At 43.5% G+C, this 18,099-nt stretch overlaps 2 protein-coding genes across 7 annotated transcripts in view; one reads left to right on the forward strand and one right to left on the reverse strand.

Annotated features, from left to right (window-relative positions):
• Positions 1-18,099, forward strand: part of CA4 (carbonic anhydrase 4) — a 255,167-nt gene that overhangs the window by 79,903 nt on the left and 157,165 nt on the right. The gene's annotated exons all lie outside the window — the stretch shown is intronic.
• Positions 1-18,099, reverse strand: part of USP32 (ubiquitin specific peptidase 32) — a 123,559-nt gene that overhangs the window by 39,427 nt on the left and 66,033 nt on the right. For all 6 annotated transcript variants that reach the window (XM_083714285.1, XM_083714282.1, XM_083714284.1 and 3 more), the window contains exons 6-7: positions 2,471-2,602; positions 1,087-1,194 (exon numbers count right to left, since the gene is read on the reverse strand). In XM_083714285.1, the coding sequence (XP_083570411.1) occupies positions 1,087-1,194; positions 2,471-2,602 (240 nt within the window). The remainder of the gene's footprint in view (positions 1-1,086; positions 1,195-2,470; positions 2,603-18,099) is intronic.

An 18,099-nucleotide genomic window follows, 5' to 3' on the forward strand; every position in this document is an offset into this window, starting at 1 on the left:
GCTGTTACATGAGATTAAAAAGAAGAAATCTTTAGCAAGGAAGCTTGGCACTGTTTCACACATTATTAGGGTGAGCAAAGCTAGGTTTGACCACTCAACGGGGAACTACAGCCGCTATTAACTTTTCAAAGACTGCATCATCCATACTTTTAGCTGTTATTTCACTCATTTAAGCCCTGCATCTCCTGTGCTTGATTCAGCTTACAAGATCAATCACAGAAACAGCAACCATTGCATTAAAGCCCAGGAACAAATCAGACTCAGCAGACAACAAACGCTTCACAAAAGGTGGATCTTGCACCCTCTTGTGAAATGCTGTTAAGAGATGGGCTCCGGTAAACCTCTGAGAGGTCACTCCCAAGCTTCAGGGCCAGTGCTGTGAAGGCCAGACCACACACAATGAGAGTTCAAATAGAGGCCTTAGAACAGTGGCACCCCATTGGCTAAGTACCGCAGGCCCCTTGGTCTTCAAAAACCAAGCCATGGACCTCCTACTTTTGAAAATGTTGCTATCTTTGTGATAGTTTTTGTTATGTGAATGGTGCCACCATATTCTCCAACGTGCCCCAGCGCAAAACCAGGACACGCCTCTTCTAGACTGCGCTCCCGCATGAGTCACATGACCCGTGAGAGAGCGTGCCGCCCAAAATAGTGTGCTTTGGGGGTGCCAAGATCTCATGAGAGACACATGTCCAGCTGTGATCTCATGTGTTTTTGGGCATTGTGTTCTCATGCGAGAATATGGCCCCCAAAGGATGTCTCAGACAGTTGATGAACATGTGCCACAGATCCCCTTGGGTGGGTTACGTAGACCACCATTGGGAACTACTGCCCTAGAAGATCTTAATTGTTGACAGGGAATATCAGCAAAAGGCAGTCCTATAAGGACTAAGAGCCCAGCATCCCAGGGCTCACCGCAATCCAGCATCCTATTCTCACAACACCCAAATTGAAGCCTATGGGAAGCCTGTAAGGAGGACCAGAGTCTCTGGAATATGTAGGTCCCAGGGTTATGAAGTACTACAAAGGTTGAACAAGTTAGGGGGTACACATAAAAATGCAGGAAGTTCTATTTTGCACACTCACATTTCTGCCTTTCAGCCAGCGGTCCCCTGCAGCAGGCTGAGAGTCCGCAGGAGATTTCTTTGAAGTCAATGTGATTGTCACGATTTTCATCAAAGGCATTAAAAAGACCTGCCAAGTGGACAGAAGCAGAAGCAAAAGGTCAGGTTCCAACCAGCATAGAGATTAGCCTATCCCAGATAATCATATCTTGGTTTAAGAAGCCAAGATATGCACAAGCCTATTGCCCAAGCGTGCAGCTCCTTCGCAGTGTGTCTTAACAAGCCAGGAAGTCTCTCAATCAGTTTCCTGTTTCAGCTGAACTAGGAAACTTCAGTTGCCAGGCTTCAAGTTGGTTTGAGATCCTGACATGTTCAGAATCTGCTGGCCATAGTTTCCTGATATGGCTGAAACAGTAAACTATGGCTAAATAAGAGACTTCTTTGGATTATCAAGGCATGTTGTGAAGGGAGAAACAAAGAGGCTGCATGTGTTAACAACAGGCTTGTGCATCTCTTACTTTAATAAGCCAAAACAGAATTATCTGCTTGTTCTGTTCCAACTCCAACATTTCAACCAAGTGTCAAATTATTCAGAGTTGCCAGGTTGCAGCTCTGACATCCCAACTTCAAAACACAGTAACAGAAAACTAGGGCAAACGAACTGCAGTGTCTTTTAAGAGCTGCCACCTGCTGAGCATCTACCTTTCCACCCCATCCCTTTCCTTGATACTTACCCTCACCATTTGTATGAGGCAAACTGCTCCCATCTCTCAGAGAGCAGGAAAACGACAACTCAGGAGTGGGGATGAACAAATGTGTGGACAAGGATGGTCTCAGAGAAGAGGGGGAGTCTACAGCACCCCCCCTTGAGATTCACTTAAACCAATGTTTTAATGAATGGTGCCAATTCCACCCTCAGCAAGCTTACTCCTCCTTCAGCAGAGGTTCTTTATGCTGCAGTGTGACACATTTAAAATAATGCCTTAATAAACCGTATTTTTCGCTCTATAAGACGCACCAGACCACAAGACGCACCTAGTTTTTGGAGGAGGAAAACAAGAAAAAAAATATTCTGAATCTCAGAAGCCAGAACAGCAAGAGGGATCGCTGCACAGTGAAAGCAGCAATCCCTCTTGCTGTTCTGGCTTCTGGGATAGCTGCGCAGCCTGCATTCACTCCATAAGACGCACACACATTTCCCCTTACTTTTTAGGAGGGAAAAAGTGAGTCTTATAGAGCAAATAAAATGGTACTTTCAAGTCCTTTTAGATTGGCTAACCTGTTAAACGCCCACCCAGAGCTTTTGAGATGGGGCAGGTTGTAAGACTGGCACTGTAGGCTGAGATAGTCTCAGCACCCCCAACTAAATAAAATAAAAGTATAGATAACCCATGAATGTTCCATACCTTCACCCAGAGATGGATGAATGGGAGGGGAAACCAAAGGGCCAAATGTTTCCAGATCAAAACGTCCTGTCCTTGATTGAGCTTTCAAAAGCCAATATCGTTTTTCAAGATCAATGATATCGGATTCTTCCACTGTGTAAAAAAAAAAAGATGATCAAAGTCAGTCAATTGAAGATGCAGAGTGTTTCATGTCAAGGCAGGAAATGCAGACACTTTATGCAGTTTGCAAGATAAATGGAGCCAATCCAGATGCCCAGGTGATTTTAATTCTGGGGTGGGGGTGGGGGAATGGTTGTGTTTACAAAGCTGACACATCACACCTGACACTTAGTGTGGTGTGAGCTTTTGCAGGCAACAGGCAACATCAGCGGCACTGTGGACTGGAAACGTGGCAGATACAGCTCCCAGCAGTCCCGAGGGTCCAGTATGAAGACAAACCACATCGAGTGAGTGAGGATGAAAAGATTGCACTCACTATGTAATGTGCACACTGTGGGAGGAGGGGGAGGGAGTGCTAAAAACTGAATACAATATTCAAGCTTTCAAAATCTCTGCTGGAGGATCTAATACAAAGACCAAAAAGAAATGCAAGACTCCATGTGGATGTCACACAAATGGTATACAAATTAATTAAATAAAAATAACAATATGAGTTTTCCTGGAATAATATTGCCCAAGTAGAACAAACTCAAACCGCTCTGCCAAAACTGAGATAGGAATTCTTTACGCACACCTCAAAAAACGCTGGCAGCAGACATCCAAAAACATCACAGAATTCAACCCTCCTGCCTCTGTCCTCTATGGGAGAAGTTAGGATGCGGTGGACAAACAACTACTGGAAAAATGGCATGTGGGAATCATCAAAGAGCTTATGTCACACTTACCCTCCTGCCCCCAGGATTACCCCTTTCCTATTAAACTCCTATATCATGGATAGGGTAACCTATGGTCTTCCAGATTGCTGCTGAACTACAGCTCCAATCATCCCTGACTATTGGCCATGATGCCTGAGGCCGATGGGGAGCTGGAATCCAATAAAATGTGGATGACCACTGGTTCCCTATCCCTGCCCTATATGAACATGTGAGTGTTGCTCCATCTACTAAAACATTTCTGCCCCATTTCCCTTCTAGAGCAGAATACTGGGTGAACCGCTCCTTGTTCTAATACCAACCCTAAAACAGCTAACTCAGGGGGGATAGCAACCTGAGCGCCATGTGCTGATGGTGGGCAAAGAGCCATTCTAAGGTTTGAGCTGATCTATTTGGTGGAGCATTGAATTGCCATTGTATAGTTCCTTTTCAGGCCAACCAGAAGACGATTCATGAAACAGAGATTGAAATCCAAGCATCTCGTCATCGGGAGTTCCATTGGAATTGCACCAGCGCAAGTATACGCACAGAGTTTCTCTCATAGACTTATTTCAGAAATATTTGGCTTGGCTTTGAGATACTGAATTGCGCAAGTCATCATTTTTTTGGCACTGTATATATTATTTAAGATTTTTATGTGGTAGAAGATGTTGAAATGCTGTACATTATTGTTAATGAGTTTTTGTAAACTACACACAGAGTTGTTTAGTTAAGGAGTTGTAGTGCAGCAATATCCAGAGGGCCACAGATTCCCTGCCCTCTGGGATACAACAATGCAAAATACAAGAAAAGTAAGTTAGAGGACAAGATCAGGACACCTTCAAAGATTTTTCAGCGCCATATTTTTCACTGTCAAACATTTGGGAAAGTTACAGCAGCACCTAAGACTGGTGTACACGAAGCGCTTTGAATATCTAGTAACAAAGCTGTCTATATTAAGCATTGCCATGTGTGATCTCATTCCCAGATGGTCCTGAGCCCTTAAACCCATGCCAGCTTTATAATAGGATTAAACTTCAGTTCTTTAGACCAGTTACCACAAAGGAACAAAAAACAAAACAAAAACCTACACACGCTTGCAATGGACCACACAGAGAAGCAAGCCGCAAGGCCATTGTATGCTGTGAGTTTCCTCTTTCTCCAGTGGACTAGAAGCCCAGAAAGGGCAAGCAAGATGCAGACAAACATAAGCTTTCCTCACCCAACAAGGCCATCATAGATTTGGTAAAATTCAAATGGGCAAGAGCCTTGCACAGAATCTGTTCATCTCTATGGTCAGTTTCTAGGGATGCAAGGGATCCACCTAACTTGCGTCTCACATTCTAGGAGGACAGTGAAATAGGAAAACGAACAAACAGGGGAGAAGCTGCACCTGATCTATCAGGCTCCACTCCCTTGTCTGTCTCCAGGCCAATACAGCAACAGCTGCTGCTGTCTCCTGCTCTCCATTTGTGGTACCCTGCTCTTCAGATGGCAGTCTTAACCCAACCCTCCCAATTAGGTTGGACTCCAGCTCCCATCAGCTCCAGCGGGCATGGCCCATGATCAGTCTAACATCTTTAGGTCAGGAAAGGCTGGACTGGAAAAACACTGGACTAGCAAGACCCAGGGTTCAAATCCCTGCTCATCTGCGGAGATATCTGGATGGCCTGGAGTCATTCACTACCCCTCAGTCTAACCTACTTCAGAGGGTTGTTGTGAAGACAAAAGGGGGGCAACCACGTATGCTGCCTCAAATTCCTTAGAAGAAAAATGCCGCACCCCCCCCCTCCAAAAATAGAGCCTCCCAGCTCCCACTTGGGTGCGTTTCCTTTTTGCAGCCAATGAGATCTTCCCTTCCAGTATCCATCTGCCTCTTTCATGTGGTTGCTACCCTAATGGTGTCCCAGAAGGGAAAACACCAAAGGGGTAAACTGGTGTCTCCCAGTGGTATTAGCCCATCACTGTGCAGCCTGCTGGACTTGGGCGCCTCTCTGGGCAAAGTCTCTAGCAAATTTTGTTCTATTTCACTGGCTTCTCAAGTTTAAGAGCTAGCATACCATTTAAAAAAAACAACACACAATTGTTCTGACAGCTGACATTTAGAAAGTAATAAGCACCTTTACTTCACTCTCATTGATCAAACACAACAAAATTCAACAGTCTATAAAAGGAGCAGGGCAGGTCTAGGCTGAGTTGGGAGGAAAAGTGTTTTTTCAAAAAATAAAATAAAATACTGTAATAGAACAGGAAAACAGTAATTATAAAAATGGCCACAGCAACTAGCTTAAGTATCCTAAAACATTTCAAGAGCTAAAAACATAAAGACAGGCTGTGTTCTTTAGTGGGTTATATTTGGCTCAGTCTTGCATGAAATTGTTTCCTCAGTGTTATCTTAATTCCTTATGCCAATATAATCTCTCTCTCTTTTTTTGGGGGGGGGGTTGTATTTTATCTGCATTTCTGTCAAGCAGAGGTTGTTGGAAAATCAAGGTGAAAGAAATGAAGTGTGTTTTCTAAGCAGTCATCTTTAGAAAAATGGCTAACAAGAATGAGAATGCAGAACTGCTACGTTCACAGAATGGCAGACAAATAGGTCCACTGTATTATTGACCAGACTCAAATCACCTAGAAAGAGATTAGCTGTTTTCTGCAAGGCAAAAACTGCAACTAAGTGGGAAAAGAACATTTATAATAATAAATGCACTCAATGCTGTGTATGGTGTATCCACTGCACACTTAGTAAAAAATCTCTGCTCTAGCTGTCATCAGGCCTAGAAACTTGATTCTTTAAAAAAATGAAGTCATAGCAGAAGAAAACTGAATTACTGCCCCTTAATATGGCATATTAACAACCCAGTAAGTACTGTGCACTTTCATATAACCTCCTACCAATTACATATTATTAATGTCTCAACAGTCCTCAAAACAATGGTATAACACTGCTTACAAAAGCGTGTCCATCATTCACAGAGCTGCCCTCTCCAGATTAGCCTTCTTGCATCATCTATTAAAAGAGCTGTGGCATTCCTCGCTGATGAACATGTAACTCCAAGATGCCCTGTCTTATTTCAAAAAATAAGCCACAGCAGTTGTGCATATTTATTTATTATGCTTATCTGTATGCAGGAAAGACCTTTTTGGTGTTTCGGTCACTCTTGGAGGTTGGGAGACAGAGGCACCTGAGAGGGCCTTTTCTGTGGCAGCCCCCAAACTTTGGAACTCCACTACTTCCTGATGTACACCTGGCCCTAACATTGGGTAACAATCAGGAAACATGCAAAGGAATATCTTTTTACACAGGCTTTAAGGAATGCCCTACTTTATATTTTCTTTTATACTTTCTGTAGATCAGCTGATGGTAGTTTTGTTTGTTATCGTTTAGCTTTTATTGCTTTTATCCTGCTGTAACCTGTCCAGGGACCTTCGTGAAGTGTGGATAATAAATACACCAAATAAATAAAGAGCACCGCTTCCCACAGGAAAATACCAAAGCAGTGGACAGCATTGAAATACAATAAGCATACGATACAAAATTCAGAATACTCAAGCCACACTGAGCAATGACCACATATCAGAAAGAGTCAGTATGAACAAAGCAGACTTCCATGACACAGCTGCCGCTCTAACCAACCTCCCAGCTGCCAGGGCCTCTCCAAATGCCATTGGACTACAACTCCCATCAGCCCCAGGCAGCATGGCCAATGGTTGGAGATGATGGGAGCTGTAGCACAGCTACATGCAGAAGGCCACAGGTTCCCCATCTCTACTTTAAGCAGCTACCTAGATCTTCTTTCCTCACAAACAGCTGATTTGGTGCGCTCCTGCATATGAGAATCTGCACCACATACTCTATGCATCCTCCATCAAAGTGGATGGGAGGCCTTTTGGGTGTGCACGCATTGGTTTTTAATTGTAGTTTTGTATTATCTTTGGTGGCTTCCTTGTGCACCTTCTACCCTACCTTGTGAGAAGTTGCCTCCTAAAAAACAGGATATAAATTCAATTTAAACATATACCCAGCAAAAGGAGGTTGCAAAATTCTTGGCTGTGTCCAGGCATTCACCTGAGCAGGTAATGTTTAAAAGCAGGGGCGCACATTTAAGCTCTGACTCAAGGCTGCATGAACATCAGCCCTGACCGTGATGCACTGAGTGGGTAAATATTCGCTTGAATGCAACTAGAAGCATCCATGCAGTTGGAGATCCTGATAAAGCCTTCTTGGAATGCTAAAGATAAGTCATCATTTTCCTCTGCAGAAGCAATATACAGTAACACCCAAACAAGGGTGGGGGAGAAGCAAACTGAAGGACTGTCATCCATCAGCTGTTGATCTGCTCAGCAAAAGAAGCAAAAGGGATTTGAACTTGTCTTTTCCATTCCAGGATGTGGTTTCTATGTAGGATTTGTGTAAAAAAAAATCAGATTAGAGATGTTATTAAACAAGACCAAGTCTGCTTAATATTTTATACTTTCCTCCCTTGAAAATCAGTTTATGGCAGCATTAAAGGATGAAGTCCCCAGCTCCAACAAGCCTCTGGTTAAGTCAACAACCTGTATCTCAGTAGGAGCATTTAAAAATTCTAAACTGAATGTCGTAAAAAAAAAAAAAGACACTTAAACATCTCTGCCGATCTGAACTTTTATCTATGCGTATCTGAGCAGAGTACAGTCAATGAAGGTGTACGGAACGAAAGCCAAAATGAAAAACACAGCATCTTGAAGCCTCTCAAGTCATTTCTTTCAACACCATTAACTCCTACAACCTCTGCTCCCCTGTCCCAGTCTAGAGCTCTTAGGAACACAGTGGTAGACATCGCCTTTGTATGCAGAAGTTCCCTGGTTCAATTCCCAGCATCTCAAAGTAGAGATGAATCCTGAGGAGTCGTGGCATAAGAAGGCAATTTCCTATTTTCTACAATACAGTAGACTCCCTTCTGCCCCCAACTTACAAGCATTCTGACTATGAAGCACCCTTCCACACACCCAACCCGCTATTTTGGTTCTCAGACCCCAAAGAGTCTCCCGCAGCCGTCCAATCCCCACTCATGTTTTTACCCACCTAATGGGACAATTCTCCTTGGTTCACAACAGGCGCAGCATACCATATTCCCATCATTTCAGCCGCCCCCTTGCCTACATCAACGACTCTCGCGGTGAGAGTTCCCGGCCAACTCCGGCCTGACACCCAGAGGAACCGCTCCATGTCGCCAAACAAGCCGCCTTTCGGCCAAGAGGCAATCCTGGGGATGCATTTCGAAGAAACCCTGCCATTTGCCACTTTCCAGCAGACAACCCGTTAACTGATCCGAGGCAACAAGATCTAGTTAAGGTGACAGGCAATGACCCAGCAGCTAAGAGGATCAGAAGGTGGAGAGATGGGAGATTATGTCACACTAGGAGGGTTTTGCCTTGGGGCCAGAAGCCTACCCAGGCACTTTCATCTCTCTCTTCCTTTATGTTATCAAGCAAAAACACATACATGAAGGTGCCTGCTGCTTGTTTGGAGTCACCTATGGTCTTTTAACCTGGTCATTTAAGAGAAAGGATATCCCAATATATTGTAAGTTATGGGGCCCCACAAAAAGCTTATTAGTCTATTTATGTCTATTATCAGTAATATTTGGTGCACCAAAGAGCTAAGAAGAAAAAGGACTCTCTTCCAGTATATGAGCTTCTTTGCCTGATCACCTGAAAAAGATTGTTACTCATCACAGGTGACCAGACAAATGGCTGTTAATAATAGACTTGTCTTGTAATCCTACAGTGCATTTTAGAGGGCTTTAGGAAAAGCATACCTGCTCCTGCTTACCTTCTCCTTCAAGGATGCATTATTTATTTATTTATTTATTTTCTCACCTCTCTGCTGACGGACGGGGTATGATTAGTTACTTTGCGTTTTATTAGCATGTGTTAAATTCTGACAATATTAAGATGTACTTCAGTAATCTATTGCAAAAGCTGCCTGGGGAGAAATTGCTGGATAGCAGCCTACAAAATCTTTCCAATAAATAAATAATTTGAGAATTCTGGTGGCAAGTCAAAACACCTTTGGATCTTGTGCAGTGATCAATCGCTGTGCTTGGTGCTCCTGCTGCCTCTGGTGGCTACTTTATGTTATTACTTTATTTGTGGCTGTATTACGGAAACTACATGTGAGCCAATGCACATGGTTTCTCTCCAAACAAACCACAGATGGCAGCCAAGTTTTGCTCTTGATGTACTGATTGTGGTTTGAAGAGAAACCATCCATGGAGCATTGGATTGTGAGGCTCATCGCTTATTGCTCTCAAATCCATGTAGGGCGGAGGCAAAACAGGATTCGTTCAGCAGCTTGCTTTCGCATACTGCTCATTTACACTAAGTCATGGCTTACAATGATGTGTGAACCAAGGGACGTAAGACGCTGGCTTATACTGGTCCATCTAGCTCAGTGTTGTCTACACTGACTGGCAGCAGCTCTCCAGGGTTTCATGCAAGAGGCCTTTCCCAGCCCTACAAGGAAAATGCCAGGGATTGAACTGCATTCTGCATTGTGCTCTGCAGCTGAACTATAAAGAGTTTAGTGCTATGCCTGGTGTTACCTAAAACCTTCATGGTTAAAGCAACAGCTGAACTATGCAATTTTCAGCATTACCGTCAACTAAGCGTGCCTGGTGACAAGACGGAAATGGCAGACAAGCCGACTATTCCAAACTGTACTGAAAGAGGCCTAAAGCCTGTATGGAAGTGTGGACCAGGACTGAGGAGACCAGGGCATAAAGCCCTATTGAACCGCCAAGGTCTCTAGGTGACCTTGTGCCACTCAATCACAATGATAAAATGATGGAAGACAAAGAGAGAAGAAATCCTACTCCTGCCTTCCCAAACTTGGTGAATTTGCTGGGGCTGATGTGAGTTGGAATTCCAAAGCATCTGGAGAAGGCTACTCTAAACTCTGGACTCCGCTACATTGGCAAAGAAAAGGCACTTTCTATGCATTGTATCTAAAGGGACGTGGGTAGCGCTGTGGGTTAAACCACAGAGCGTAGGACTTGCCGATCAGAAGGTCGGCAGTTCGAATCCCCGTGAAGGGGTGAGCTCCCGTTGCTCGGTCCCAGCTCCTGCCAACCTAGCAGTTCGAAAGCACGTCAAAGTGCAAGTAGATAAATAGGTACCGCTCCGGCAGGAAGGTAAACGGCGTTTCTGTGCACTGCTCTGGTTCGCCAGAAGCGGCTTAGTCATGCTGGCCACATGACCTGGAAGCTGTACGGCAGCTCCCACGGCCAATAAAGCAAGATGAGCACCGCAACCCCAGAGTCGGCCACGACTGGATCTAATAGTCAGGGGTCCCTTTACCCTTTACCTTTTATGCATTGTATATGCATTACAACACTGCGACACCAGATGGCGCTGTGGAGTTCCACTTTTGCCAACCAAGTTTTTCATACAAAGTTTACAACACATTTAACTGAAGCGATTCAGAAATGCGAGACAGAAATGTGGTAAGAAATGAAGTAAGACATTGCCCACTGCTGTTGAAGAAAGATACCGTCATTTAAAAAAACGCTCCAGACGAATGCTTCAAGGCAAAAGGGATTACAGCTAACAAGTTTCTTTCCAGCCAGGCACCACCAGCCAAGCAAAATTGAGTTTTCTGTGAACTGTAACAGGATGCCTGAAATTATTTAAGGATACCCTAGTGAGTTCCACTGTGGTCTTTGATGCTGAACCACCGACCGACATCCGGCTCCCTGAATGCACAAATGAATTCCCAGTTCCAAAAATTTACATCTAGCCCAACCTACCAGTTTTGAACAGCCAAGGTACACATCCATGGCAGGTATCTCCAGAGGCTAAGCTTTGCTGTGTTATTTAAGCGCCGCGGCATGAGACACCACACAGGCATTTTGCAGTGATTAATGACTCAGAATGGCTTGAAGGAGGCTACGGTTACCCTCCCAGAGAGCACTTGACGGAAACAAACTCTTTTTTTCTCCCAGTTTAAGCCCAACAGTGAGACGTCTTGCTCTGCTGTTTTTGTTTTAGTTGAGATTTACAGCCCTTCTCGACTCGCTGGCTCGGAGCAGGTAACGGCATCATATAATACTAAGAGAGATGGTCTGCTGTCAAAAGCCTTGTGGGATAATTCAGACAAAGAAAGTGGTAAGACAATTGGTTGGGGTGGGGGCTGAACAGAAGGATGAACAAGGACAATGTGAAGCAAATCTACCCTCTCCTCAACACAGTCCTCCAGATCTTCGGGTCAATAATTTCAGGGCTTGGACTTCATAGTCTGCAGGGCACACCTACCCCAGGGAGCTTCTGGCAAATGTGCCCGTCCAGGGTCAAAATAAAGTCCAGAAGTCTCTCCTCTGCCCAGAAAAACACAACCGCTTTTGACTGATTGGGCAAAGGGTAAGGTAGAAAGAACATGAGCCAAGCTATTCTGTAGCTGCAAAAAAGATGCATGGGCAGGAGAAAAATCTTGCCCACACTATCAAAATTATGCAATACATATTGCAACTTTCCTCTGAATTACACAACTTAAAACTTGGCTCTTTGATTATATAATCGGACCAATGAAATCTGTACTAATCTTGGCATGAACTTGTATTGCAGTGTTTTATTTTGTCTTTTTTTTATTTGTTCTTATTGCAATGAAATAAAAACTTTTTTAAAAAACCCCACTTTGGAGCAAAATATTGGGGGGGAAATTCTTCACTCAGTTGTAAGTCTCACTGGGAGAGTCATCCCCCCTGCTGCACAGATAATATCTCTTCCAAGCAGCAGGCGATACTTAAGATCCCTCTTGGCCCATGACCCTGGACAGCAACTGCCAGTCAGAGCAGACAGCATTGAGCTATAGGGACCAGTGACCTGTGCAGAGTTGGAGAGGCTGCTGGGCCCCACAGGGAGCACATTATGAGGAAGATGGAGCCCCTGGCTCTGCAGACAGAAGCTCCTAGATTCAATCTGTGGTACCTCCAGTAAAAAAGGTTCAGATAGCAGGCCATAAGGTGGTGACGAACCCCCTTTGCCTAAAACCCCAGAGAGCTGCTGTCAGTCAGAGCAGACAGTGTTGGGCCTGATGGACAAATAGTGCCATGTTCCCACAATGGGATAACCCCACAAATTCTGCGCAGAGTTATAGTGACTTCTGGATTAAATCCTTAAAGCAAACCATACAAAATGAAGCTCTCTTTTACTGAGGCAAACCACTGAGTCCTTTGAGCTTGACGCTCTCTACTCCGATCACCATCAGCTCTCCAGGGTGTCGTGCAGAAGGTCTCTCTCAGCACAGCCGTTTGAGATATCTTCATCAGAAATGCCAGGAATTGAGCCAAGGGTTTTTAGAAGCACGCACCAGCCATGTGCTCCCCCGTCCGAGAAGTGATCAGACAGCTTCTTTAGAAGCCAAGCTTACAACACAGTGAGGAATATGTGAATCAGAGCTTGGCTTAAATATTTATTGGTTTGTTGTTCAGAAACTCATTACAATGTGTATGTGTTACATCTCTCTCTCTCTCTCTCTCTCTCTCTCTCTCTCTCTCACACACACACACACACACACACGTGTTTTAGAGCTGCAACTTTCAATCTCTTTGAATCAAATAAAAGTATCCTCAAATTAATCAGCCAGCAGGTCTTTTAATTAAGTTTATTTTTTAAAAATACATGTACTTATAAAAACTGCAGGGGGGAAATGTTACCTTAGAAACATGAGTCTCACCTGTTTTGGACATAAGGGAAAGATGTCTTCTGAAGTGACATCAACCTAAAACCAAAGGAAGTGTGCTTTTCTCTTTAGACTTTTCTCTCTCCTAGGGTGCAATTTCATGCAGACCTCAGTTGTAATGCTGCAAGCGATTACATGGGTGTAAGTCCCACTGGACTCAGGAGGAGCCTGTTGACTCAGACTGCAGCCTATTGGATCCTTCCTTCAACACTGACAAACCTGGGATCATCAGTTCCTGTTATGTCCAAACCAGGAAACTATGGTTAGACTGACTGTTATTTTATTTTCTTTGTTTTGTTTTCTGTTCTGTTAGTATTAGATTTTTAAATGTTTTATTTACATGTGATTTTAGTGATGGTATTTTGATGATGCTGTTCTGTCACCATATCTTTATTCATTACCTTTTGATTTTGAACCGCTTTAGGAAGCCCTTTGGTTTTGAACAGCAGCATATGTTGAAATATAATATGGTGAATAGTTTCAGAAGAAGCCAAGGCAGGAAGCCATGGTTTGAAGCTGGCTTCATATCTTGGCTTGTTCCAAAGCCATTGTTTTCCAGTTCAGATATTAACCAAACTCTGGTTAATAGAAGACAATCTGTTTAGTTTGCTCTTGCTGCAAAGGGATGTGTACACACCCGGAAGGCTTGTTCATATCTCTGTGTATTAAGCCAGGATATGATTGCCTGAACCAGTCTGTACACATAGAGACACACAATATCATTATAGGCTAGGCACTGCGGTTGATTTATTTTTGACCATGTTTTACTGTAAGCCACTCTGATCTTATTAGGGAGGAACAGTAAGACAGAAAAAATTAAAATGAATGTAGATTTGTCCCTACCTGGAGGCTTATCATCTAAAATTAAATTAATGTGCATCACATAAGTTGTGAAAAACGAAAAGGTTCATGGTATTAACCTTCCATTTTTTATTTTAAAAAAACATTTCTAGTCTTTCTAATCTATACTCTGAATGCATATGAACAGATAAGCTCAGAGGGGTGGCTGAATAAATTTTCCTGCTGCTGGAAGGAAAGATTTCAGTATCCTGAATCCCTTCCCTACTAATGATTAAGCAAAATCAATCAGTACAAGACACTAGACACAAATCTGATTTGCACAGTATATTACCAGTTGCAGAAATCACCTTTCATTGCAAAATTTTGTTTTTTAGGGCATTATGCTGAGAACCCTGTAAATATCCCAATTAACGACAACTTCCCTTTCCCTTGGCTAAACGCTTAACGGTTAACACATAGGGAAGTGTGCCAAAAGTTAATTTACTATCTCACAAAAATCAAAGCCATAAAAAGAAGCCCAAGCTGCAAAAACTGCTACACTAACTTTCAACTTCAGCAGCTACCCTGGAAGAATATTTATGGTTTAAATGAAATGGAACAGAATTTGATTAAAAATGGCAAGTGTGTGCAACTTGGTGTGACACTTCAAAATTCCCTTTGTAATTTTAGGCCAGGGAGAAACATAATTAAAGTCATCTGCCTTCCAACATGAATGTTATTTACGGGGGGGGGGGGGGGGGGATAATATATATTTTTGGTTAGTGTTTCCTCGATATCTTGGCTCATTAAGTTAATTTAAATGGAGCCACTGGAGCTTCACAGTAAATGCTTGCTGTCTTCTACCTTGAATCAAAGTTAATAACATTTGCCTATTTTTAACCAGGGCTATTTTTCATGGCTTTGCCAAATAGTTTTGACAGAAAAACCAGCAGGAGATAGTTCCTGACTTGATTTAAATCAGGGATGAGGAACCTGTGGTCCTCCAGATATTGTTGAACTCCAACTCCCATCAGCGCTAGCCAACACAGCCAATGATCAGGAATGATGGGAACTATAGTCCAGACACTACTGAAAGACCACAGGTTTCCTCATCCTTGATTTAACTTGTGCCAGTGAGCTCTGGCATTTTCACTAAAATGGTAAAAAGAAGCCATAGCAGATCCTGATTCCCAAAGTCCCGAAGTTTCCTAAAATTTAGCCAGAAACAACTGATCCAGACCTCCCCTAAGCCATTTTGACAGGCAGGTAGAGCTTCCCACCTGATACCACCATGACACCAGGTGAAGCGTTTTCTTTTACCTGCAGGTTTCAGATAAAACCACATGAGCAAACAAAGCCTTTCTTTGTGGGTCTTGCTACAAGTGCCAATCAGCTGACCAATGCTTACTGGAGACCCTGCTTTGGGCAGAGACTGGCTACGCTATAGAGTTCCCAGAAACTCTGCAATGCAGCTGATCCATACAGGGGCTTGTTGTATGTGACGCCGGGTACAGTGCAGACCAATGAGCACGGACAGCGAGCCTCACTTGCCAAGGAGCAAAGCTTTTAATGCTTCCAGCTTTTCCTTTGCAGCCACATTTTTGGCCGTGACACACCTGGCATCAAATACAACCTTTCACCTTATACCACCACCTCTGACCCAGCATCACAAGTCGGTGTACAAATACAGAAAACGGATTAAATTATCAAATCTTAGTAAGAATCTCCAGCCATGAAAGTCATAATGCAGAAATGACCCGCACAATGTTTCACCATTACAGTGATTTATGGAAGCGACTATCTGCAAGGGCTCAGGGTACACGGAGACCATCTTAAAGAGGCACCAAAATATCTCTCCTAATAGTGATCATGGTTGTGCTCACGTATATACAAAATTTACAGATTTTTATTCTTCCCGGCAGAAGACAACCTAGCAAACACCGTGAACCAATCCTCTTGCAGTTGGGGGAGAAAGACCCATGTCCAGAAGGATTCATGCTGTCTCTTGCCACCCAGGTGCCTACTAACTAGAAGGCTGAGAGCTCAACCAGCTTGGCTCCAAGCCCTGCTGCTGCTCTCTGGGAGAAGCCTTTTTATGTTAACACTCAAGCCATCCACTGCCTTTGGGGCAACGTCCTGTCCATAACCCCCATGCTATGATCTCCAGGCATCCTGGCTTGTTTTGGTTTTCTGTCACTGCTCAATTTGCCTTGTGCCTCTTGTAATGTGACATTTTTTAATGACCTTCACAACCACAAGGGAAATCAGCGGAGGTATAATAGATAAGCAAAGCAAGGATGGGGGTGGGGGGAGACTCTGCCTCGTCACTCCTCTTTGCAGCCTTAAGCCCCTCGTGACCTTAGATAAGAAACTCTCGCAGCAGCTGGGGGGGGGGGACTAGCAGCAGTTGCTTAGCAACTAGCTTATGCCATTCACAAAACAGGCCATGATAAATATCTGGGGGTCATTTTTTAGCTCTTCCCCAGTTTTTGCTTTAAATAAAGGACACCAGACCAAGGGCAGTCAACTCCTGCAATTTCAGGGGTCGTTCTATTTCCCAGATAATGACTTGGAGAGAGGGACAGGATATAGTGCCACAGAAGCTGAGCACCCTGCCGACAGAGGAGCTATATCATGAAGCTGGAACCACATCATTGTCAGACCATTGGCCAGATTTGGCCAGTATGGTAGTCAAACTGGTGTCCTCAGATCCTCTCCAACACAGCCAGCATGGACAATGGTCAGGGATGATGGGAGTTGTAGTCTAACAAGAGCTGGAGGGCACTTCATTGGCTACCCTAACTGGCACCAGCTCTCCAGCGTTTCAGAGAGGGAGTCTTCCCCAGTTCTACCTGGAGATACCATCTCAGTACTATCATGAGACAGTAATCTAATGAAAGGTTGATGAACTAAGGATACTTGAAGAATATCTTCATTAATTGTGATACACAGTGACTTCATCTGCCCTAACCAGTGCTGCTCAGAGTCATCTGTCGATTGAAACCTAGTTAGCCACTCCTAGAATGTTCTTTATTTGACATTCAATTTCTTGCTTACCTTTCACCACAAGGTTCCAGGGAAGGTAACAGCAATTTAAAGAACACAATATCAAAGTCATTGTACAGCTCAAAACGCAGATCAAAATACAGTGAACTACTGTTCACTGTTCACAGAAAATATATTCCTAAGTGCAAATTCAGAGGGAATATGCATTTAAATAAGAGCTTTCATGAAAATCCTTAAGAAAATTTGCAGATGAATGCAAGAATGTGATGGAATGGCTCTCTGGTAAACTCGTGGAAAGGTGGCACAGAGTTGTATACAACCTTAGTCCTGTTCAGAGTAGACCCCTGAAATTAATGGGTATGTCTAACACTAGTCCACTGAGTTCACCAGGTCCACTCTAAATAGAAATTACATCAAATATAACCCCGATGGGTGGGGTTGGCCAGCCTGCTGTGAAAGACACAGTCAACGGTATTGAAGCTGAGAGTAAACCTTTTAGGCATTCTTGATGCAAACTCGAACAGGCTCATATAGAGGTCAAACAGCTATTTCAAGGGGTTGAGAGCCTGTCCTTCATTTGCTCATCTCTCACATGGGCAAACTGCAAAAACTAAACTGATTCTAAATTAAAAACAGATCAATTCCCAAAAAATGGGCATAGAAAAGATGAGAACCTAAGAATGTGAGCCAGCCACCTAGGAATTATTTGTTTCCTCATTTCCTTGGCTTCATAAATTCCAAAACAAATCGCTCTGTTTCACAGCACTTACAATTCTTGCTGAAACAGCCAGCACAGACTGTAAATCCCACGGCAAATACAGATATTTCAGAGAGCTATAAAAGTGCTCCTGGCTTTTACCAGCAGTGCCTCCAAAAATGCCTCCAACAGCGCAAACCCAAAATAATCAGTTTTCCAATGTTCCCTTCTAAAATAAAAATGGAGGGCTCTGGCCTTCTTCTAACAAGACAATTAAGCATCAATATTGTGGGCCTGGGAAGCTAAAAATGTCAGCATGTGTGAACAAGAAAACTTGGAAGTCTCAAGTGACTGTATTAAAATTAAGGGATGGGGTAGAAGAATCATAATTGGATTTATTCAGTATCTACCAAGAAGCTCCACAGGATGATAGAGATAGGCTGATGCATTGCTTGCTTGCCCTGTGTATCTTTGGGAGAAGAAAAGGCTAAGGAGTAAACCCTACATAAATCCCGAGTGCAGTCCCTAAGACGCCTTGGATGGCGCCTTGTACGCCTCTTTCCAGCAACTCCTGCAG

The sequence above is a fragment of the Podarcis gaigeae genome, assembly GCF_964106915.1.
Source record: "Podarcis gaigeae genome assembly, chromosome: 15".
Classification (NCBI taxonomy): Eukaryota; Metazoa; Chordata; class Lepidosauria; order Squamata; family Lacertidae; genus Podarcis; species Podarcis gaigeae.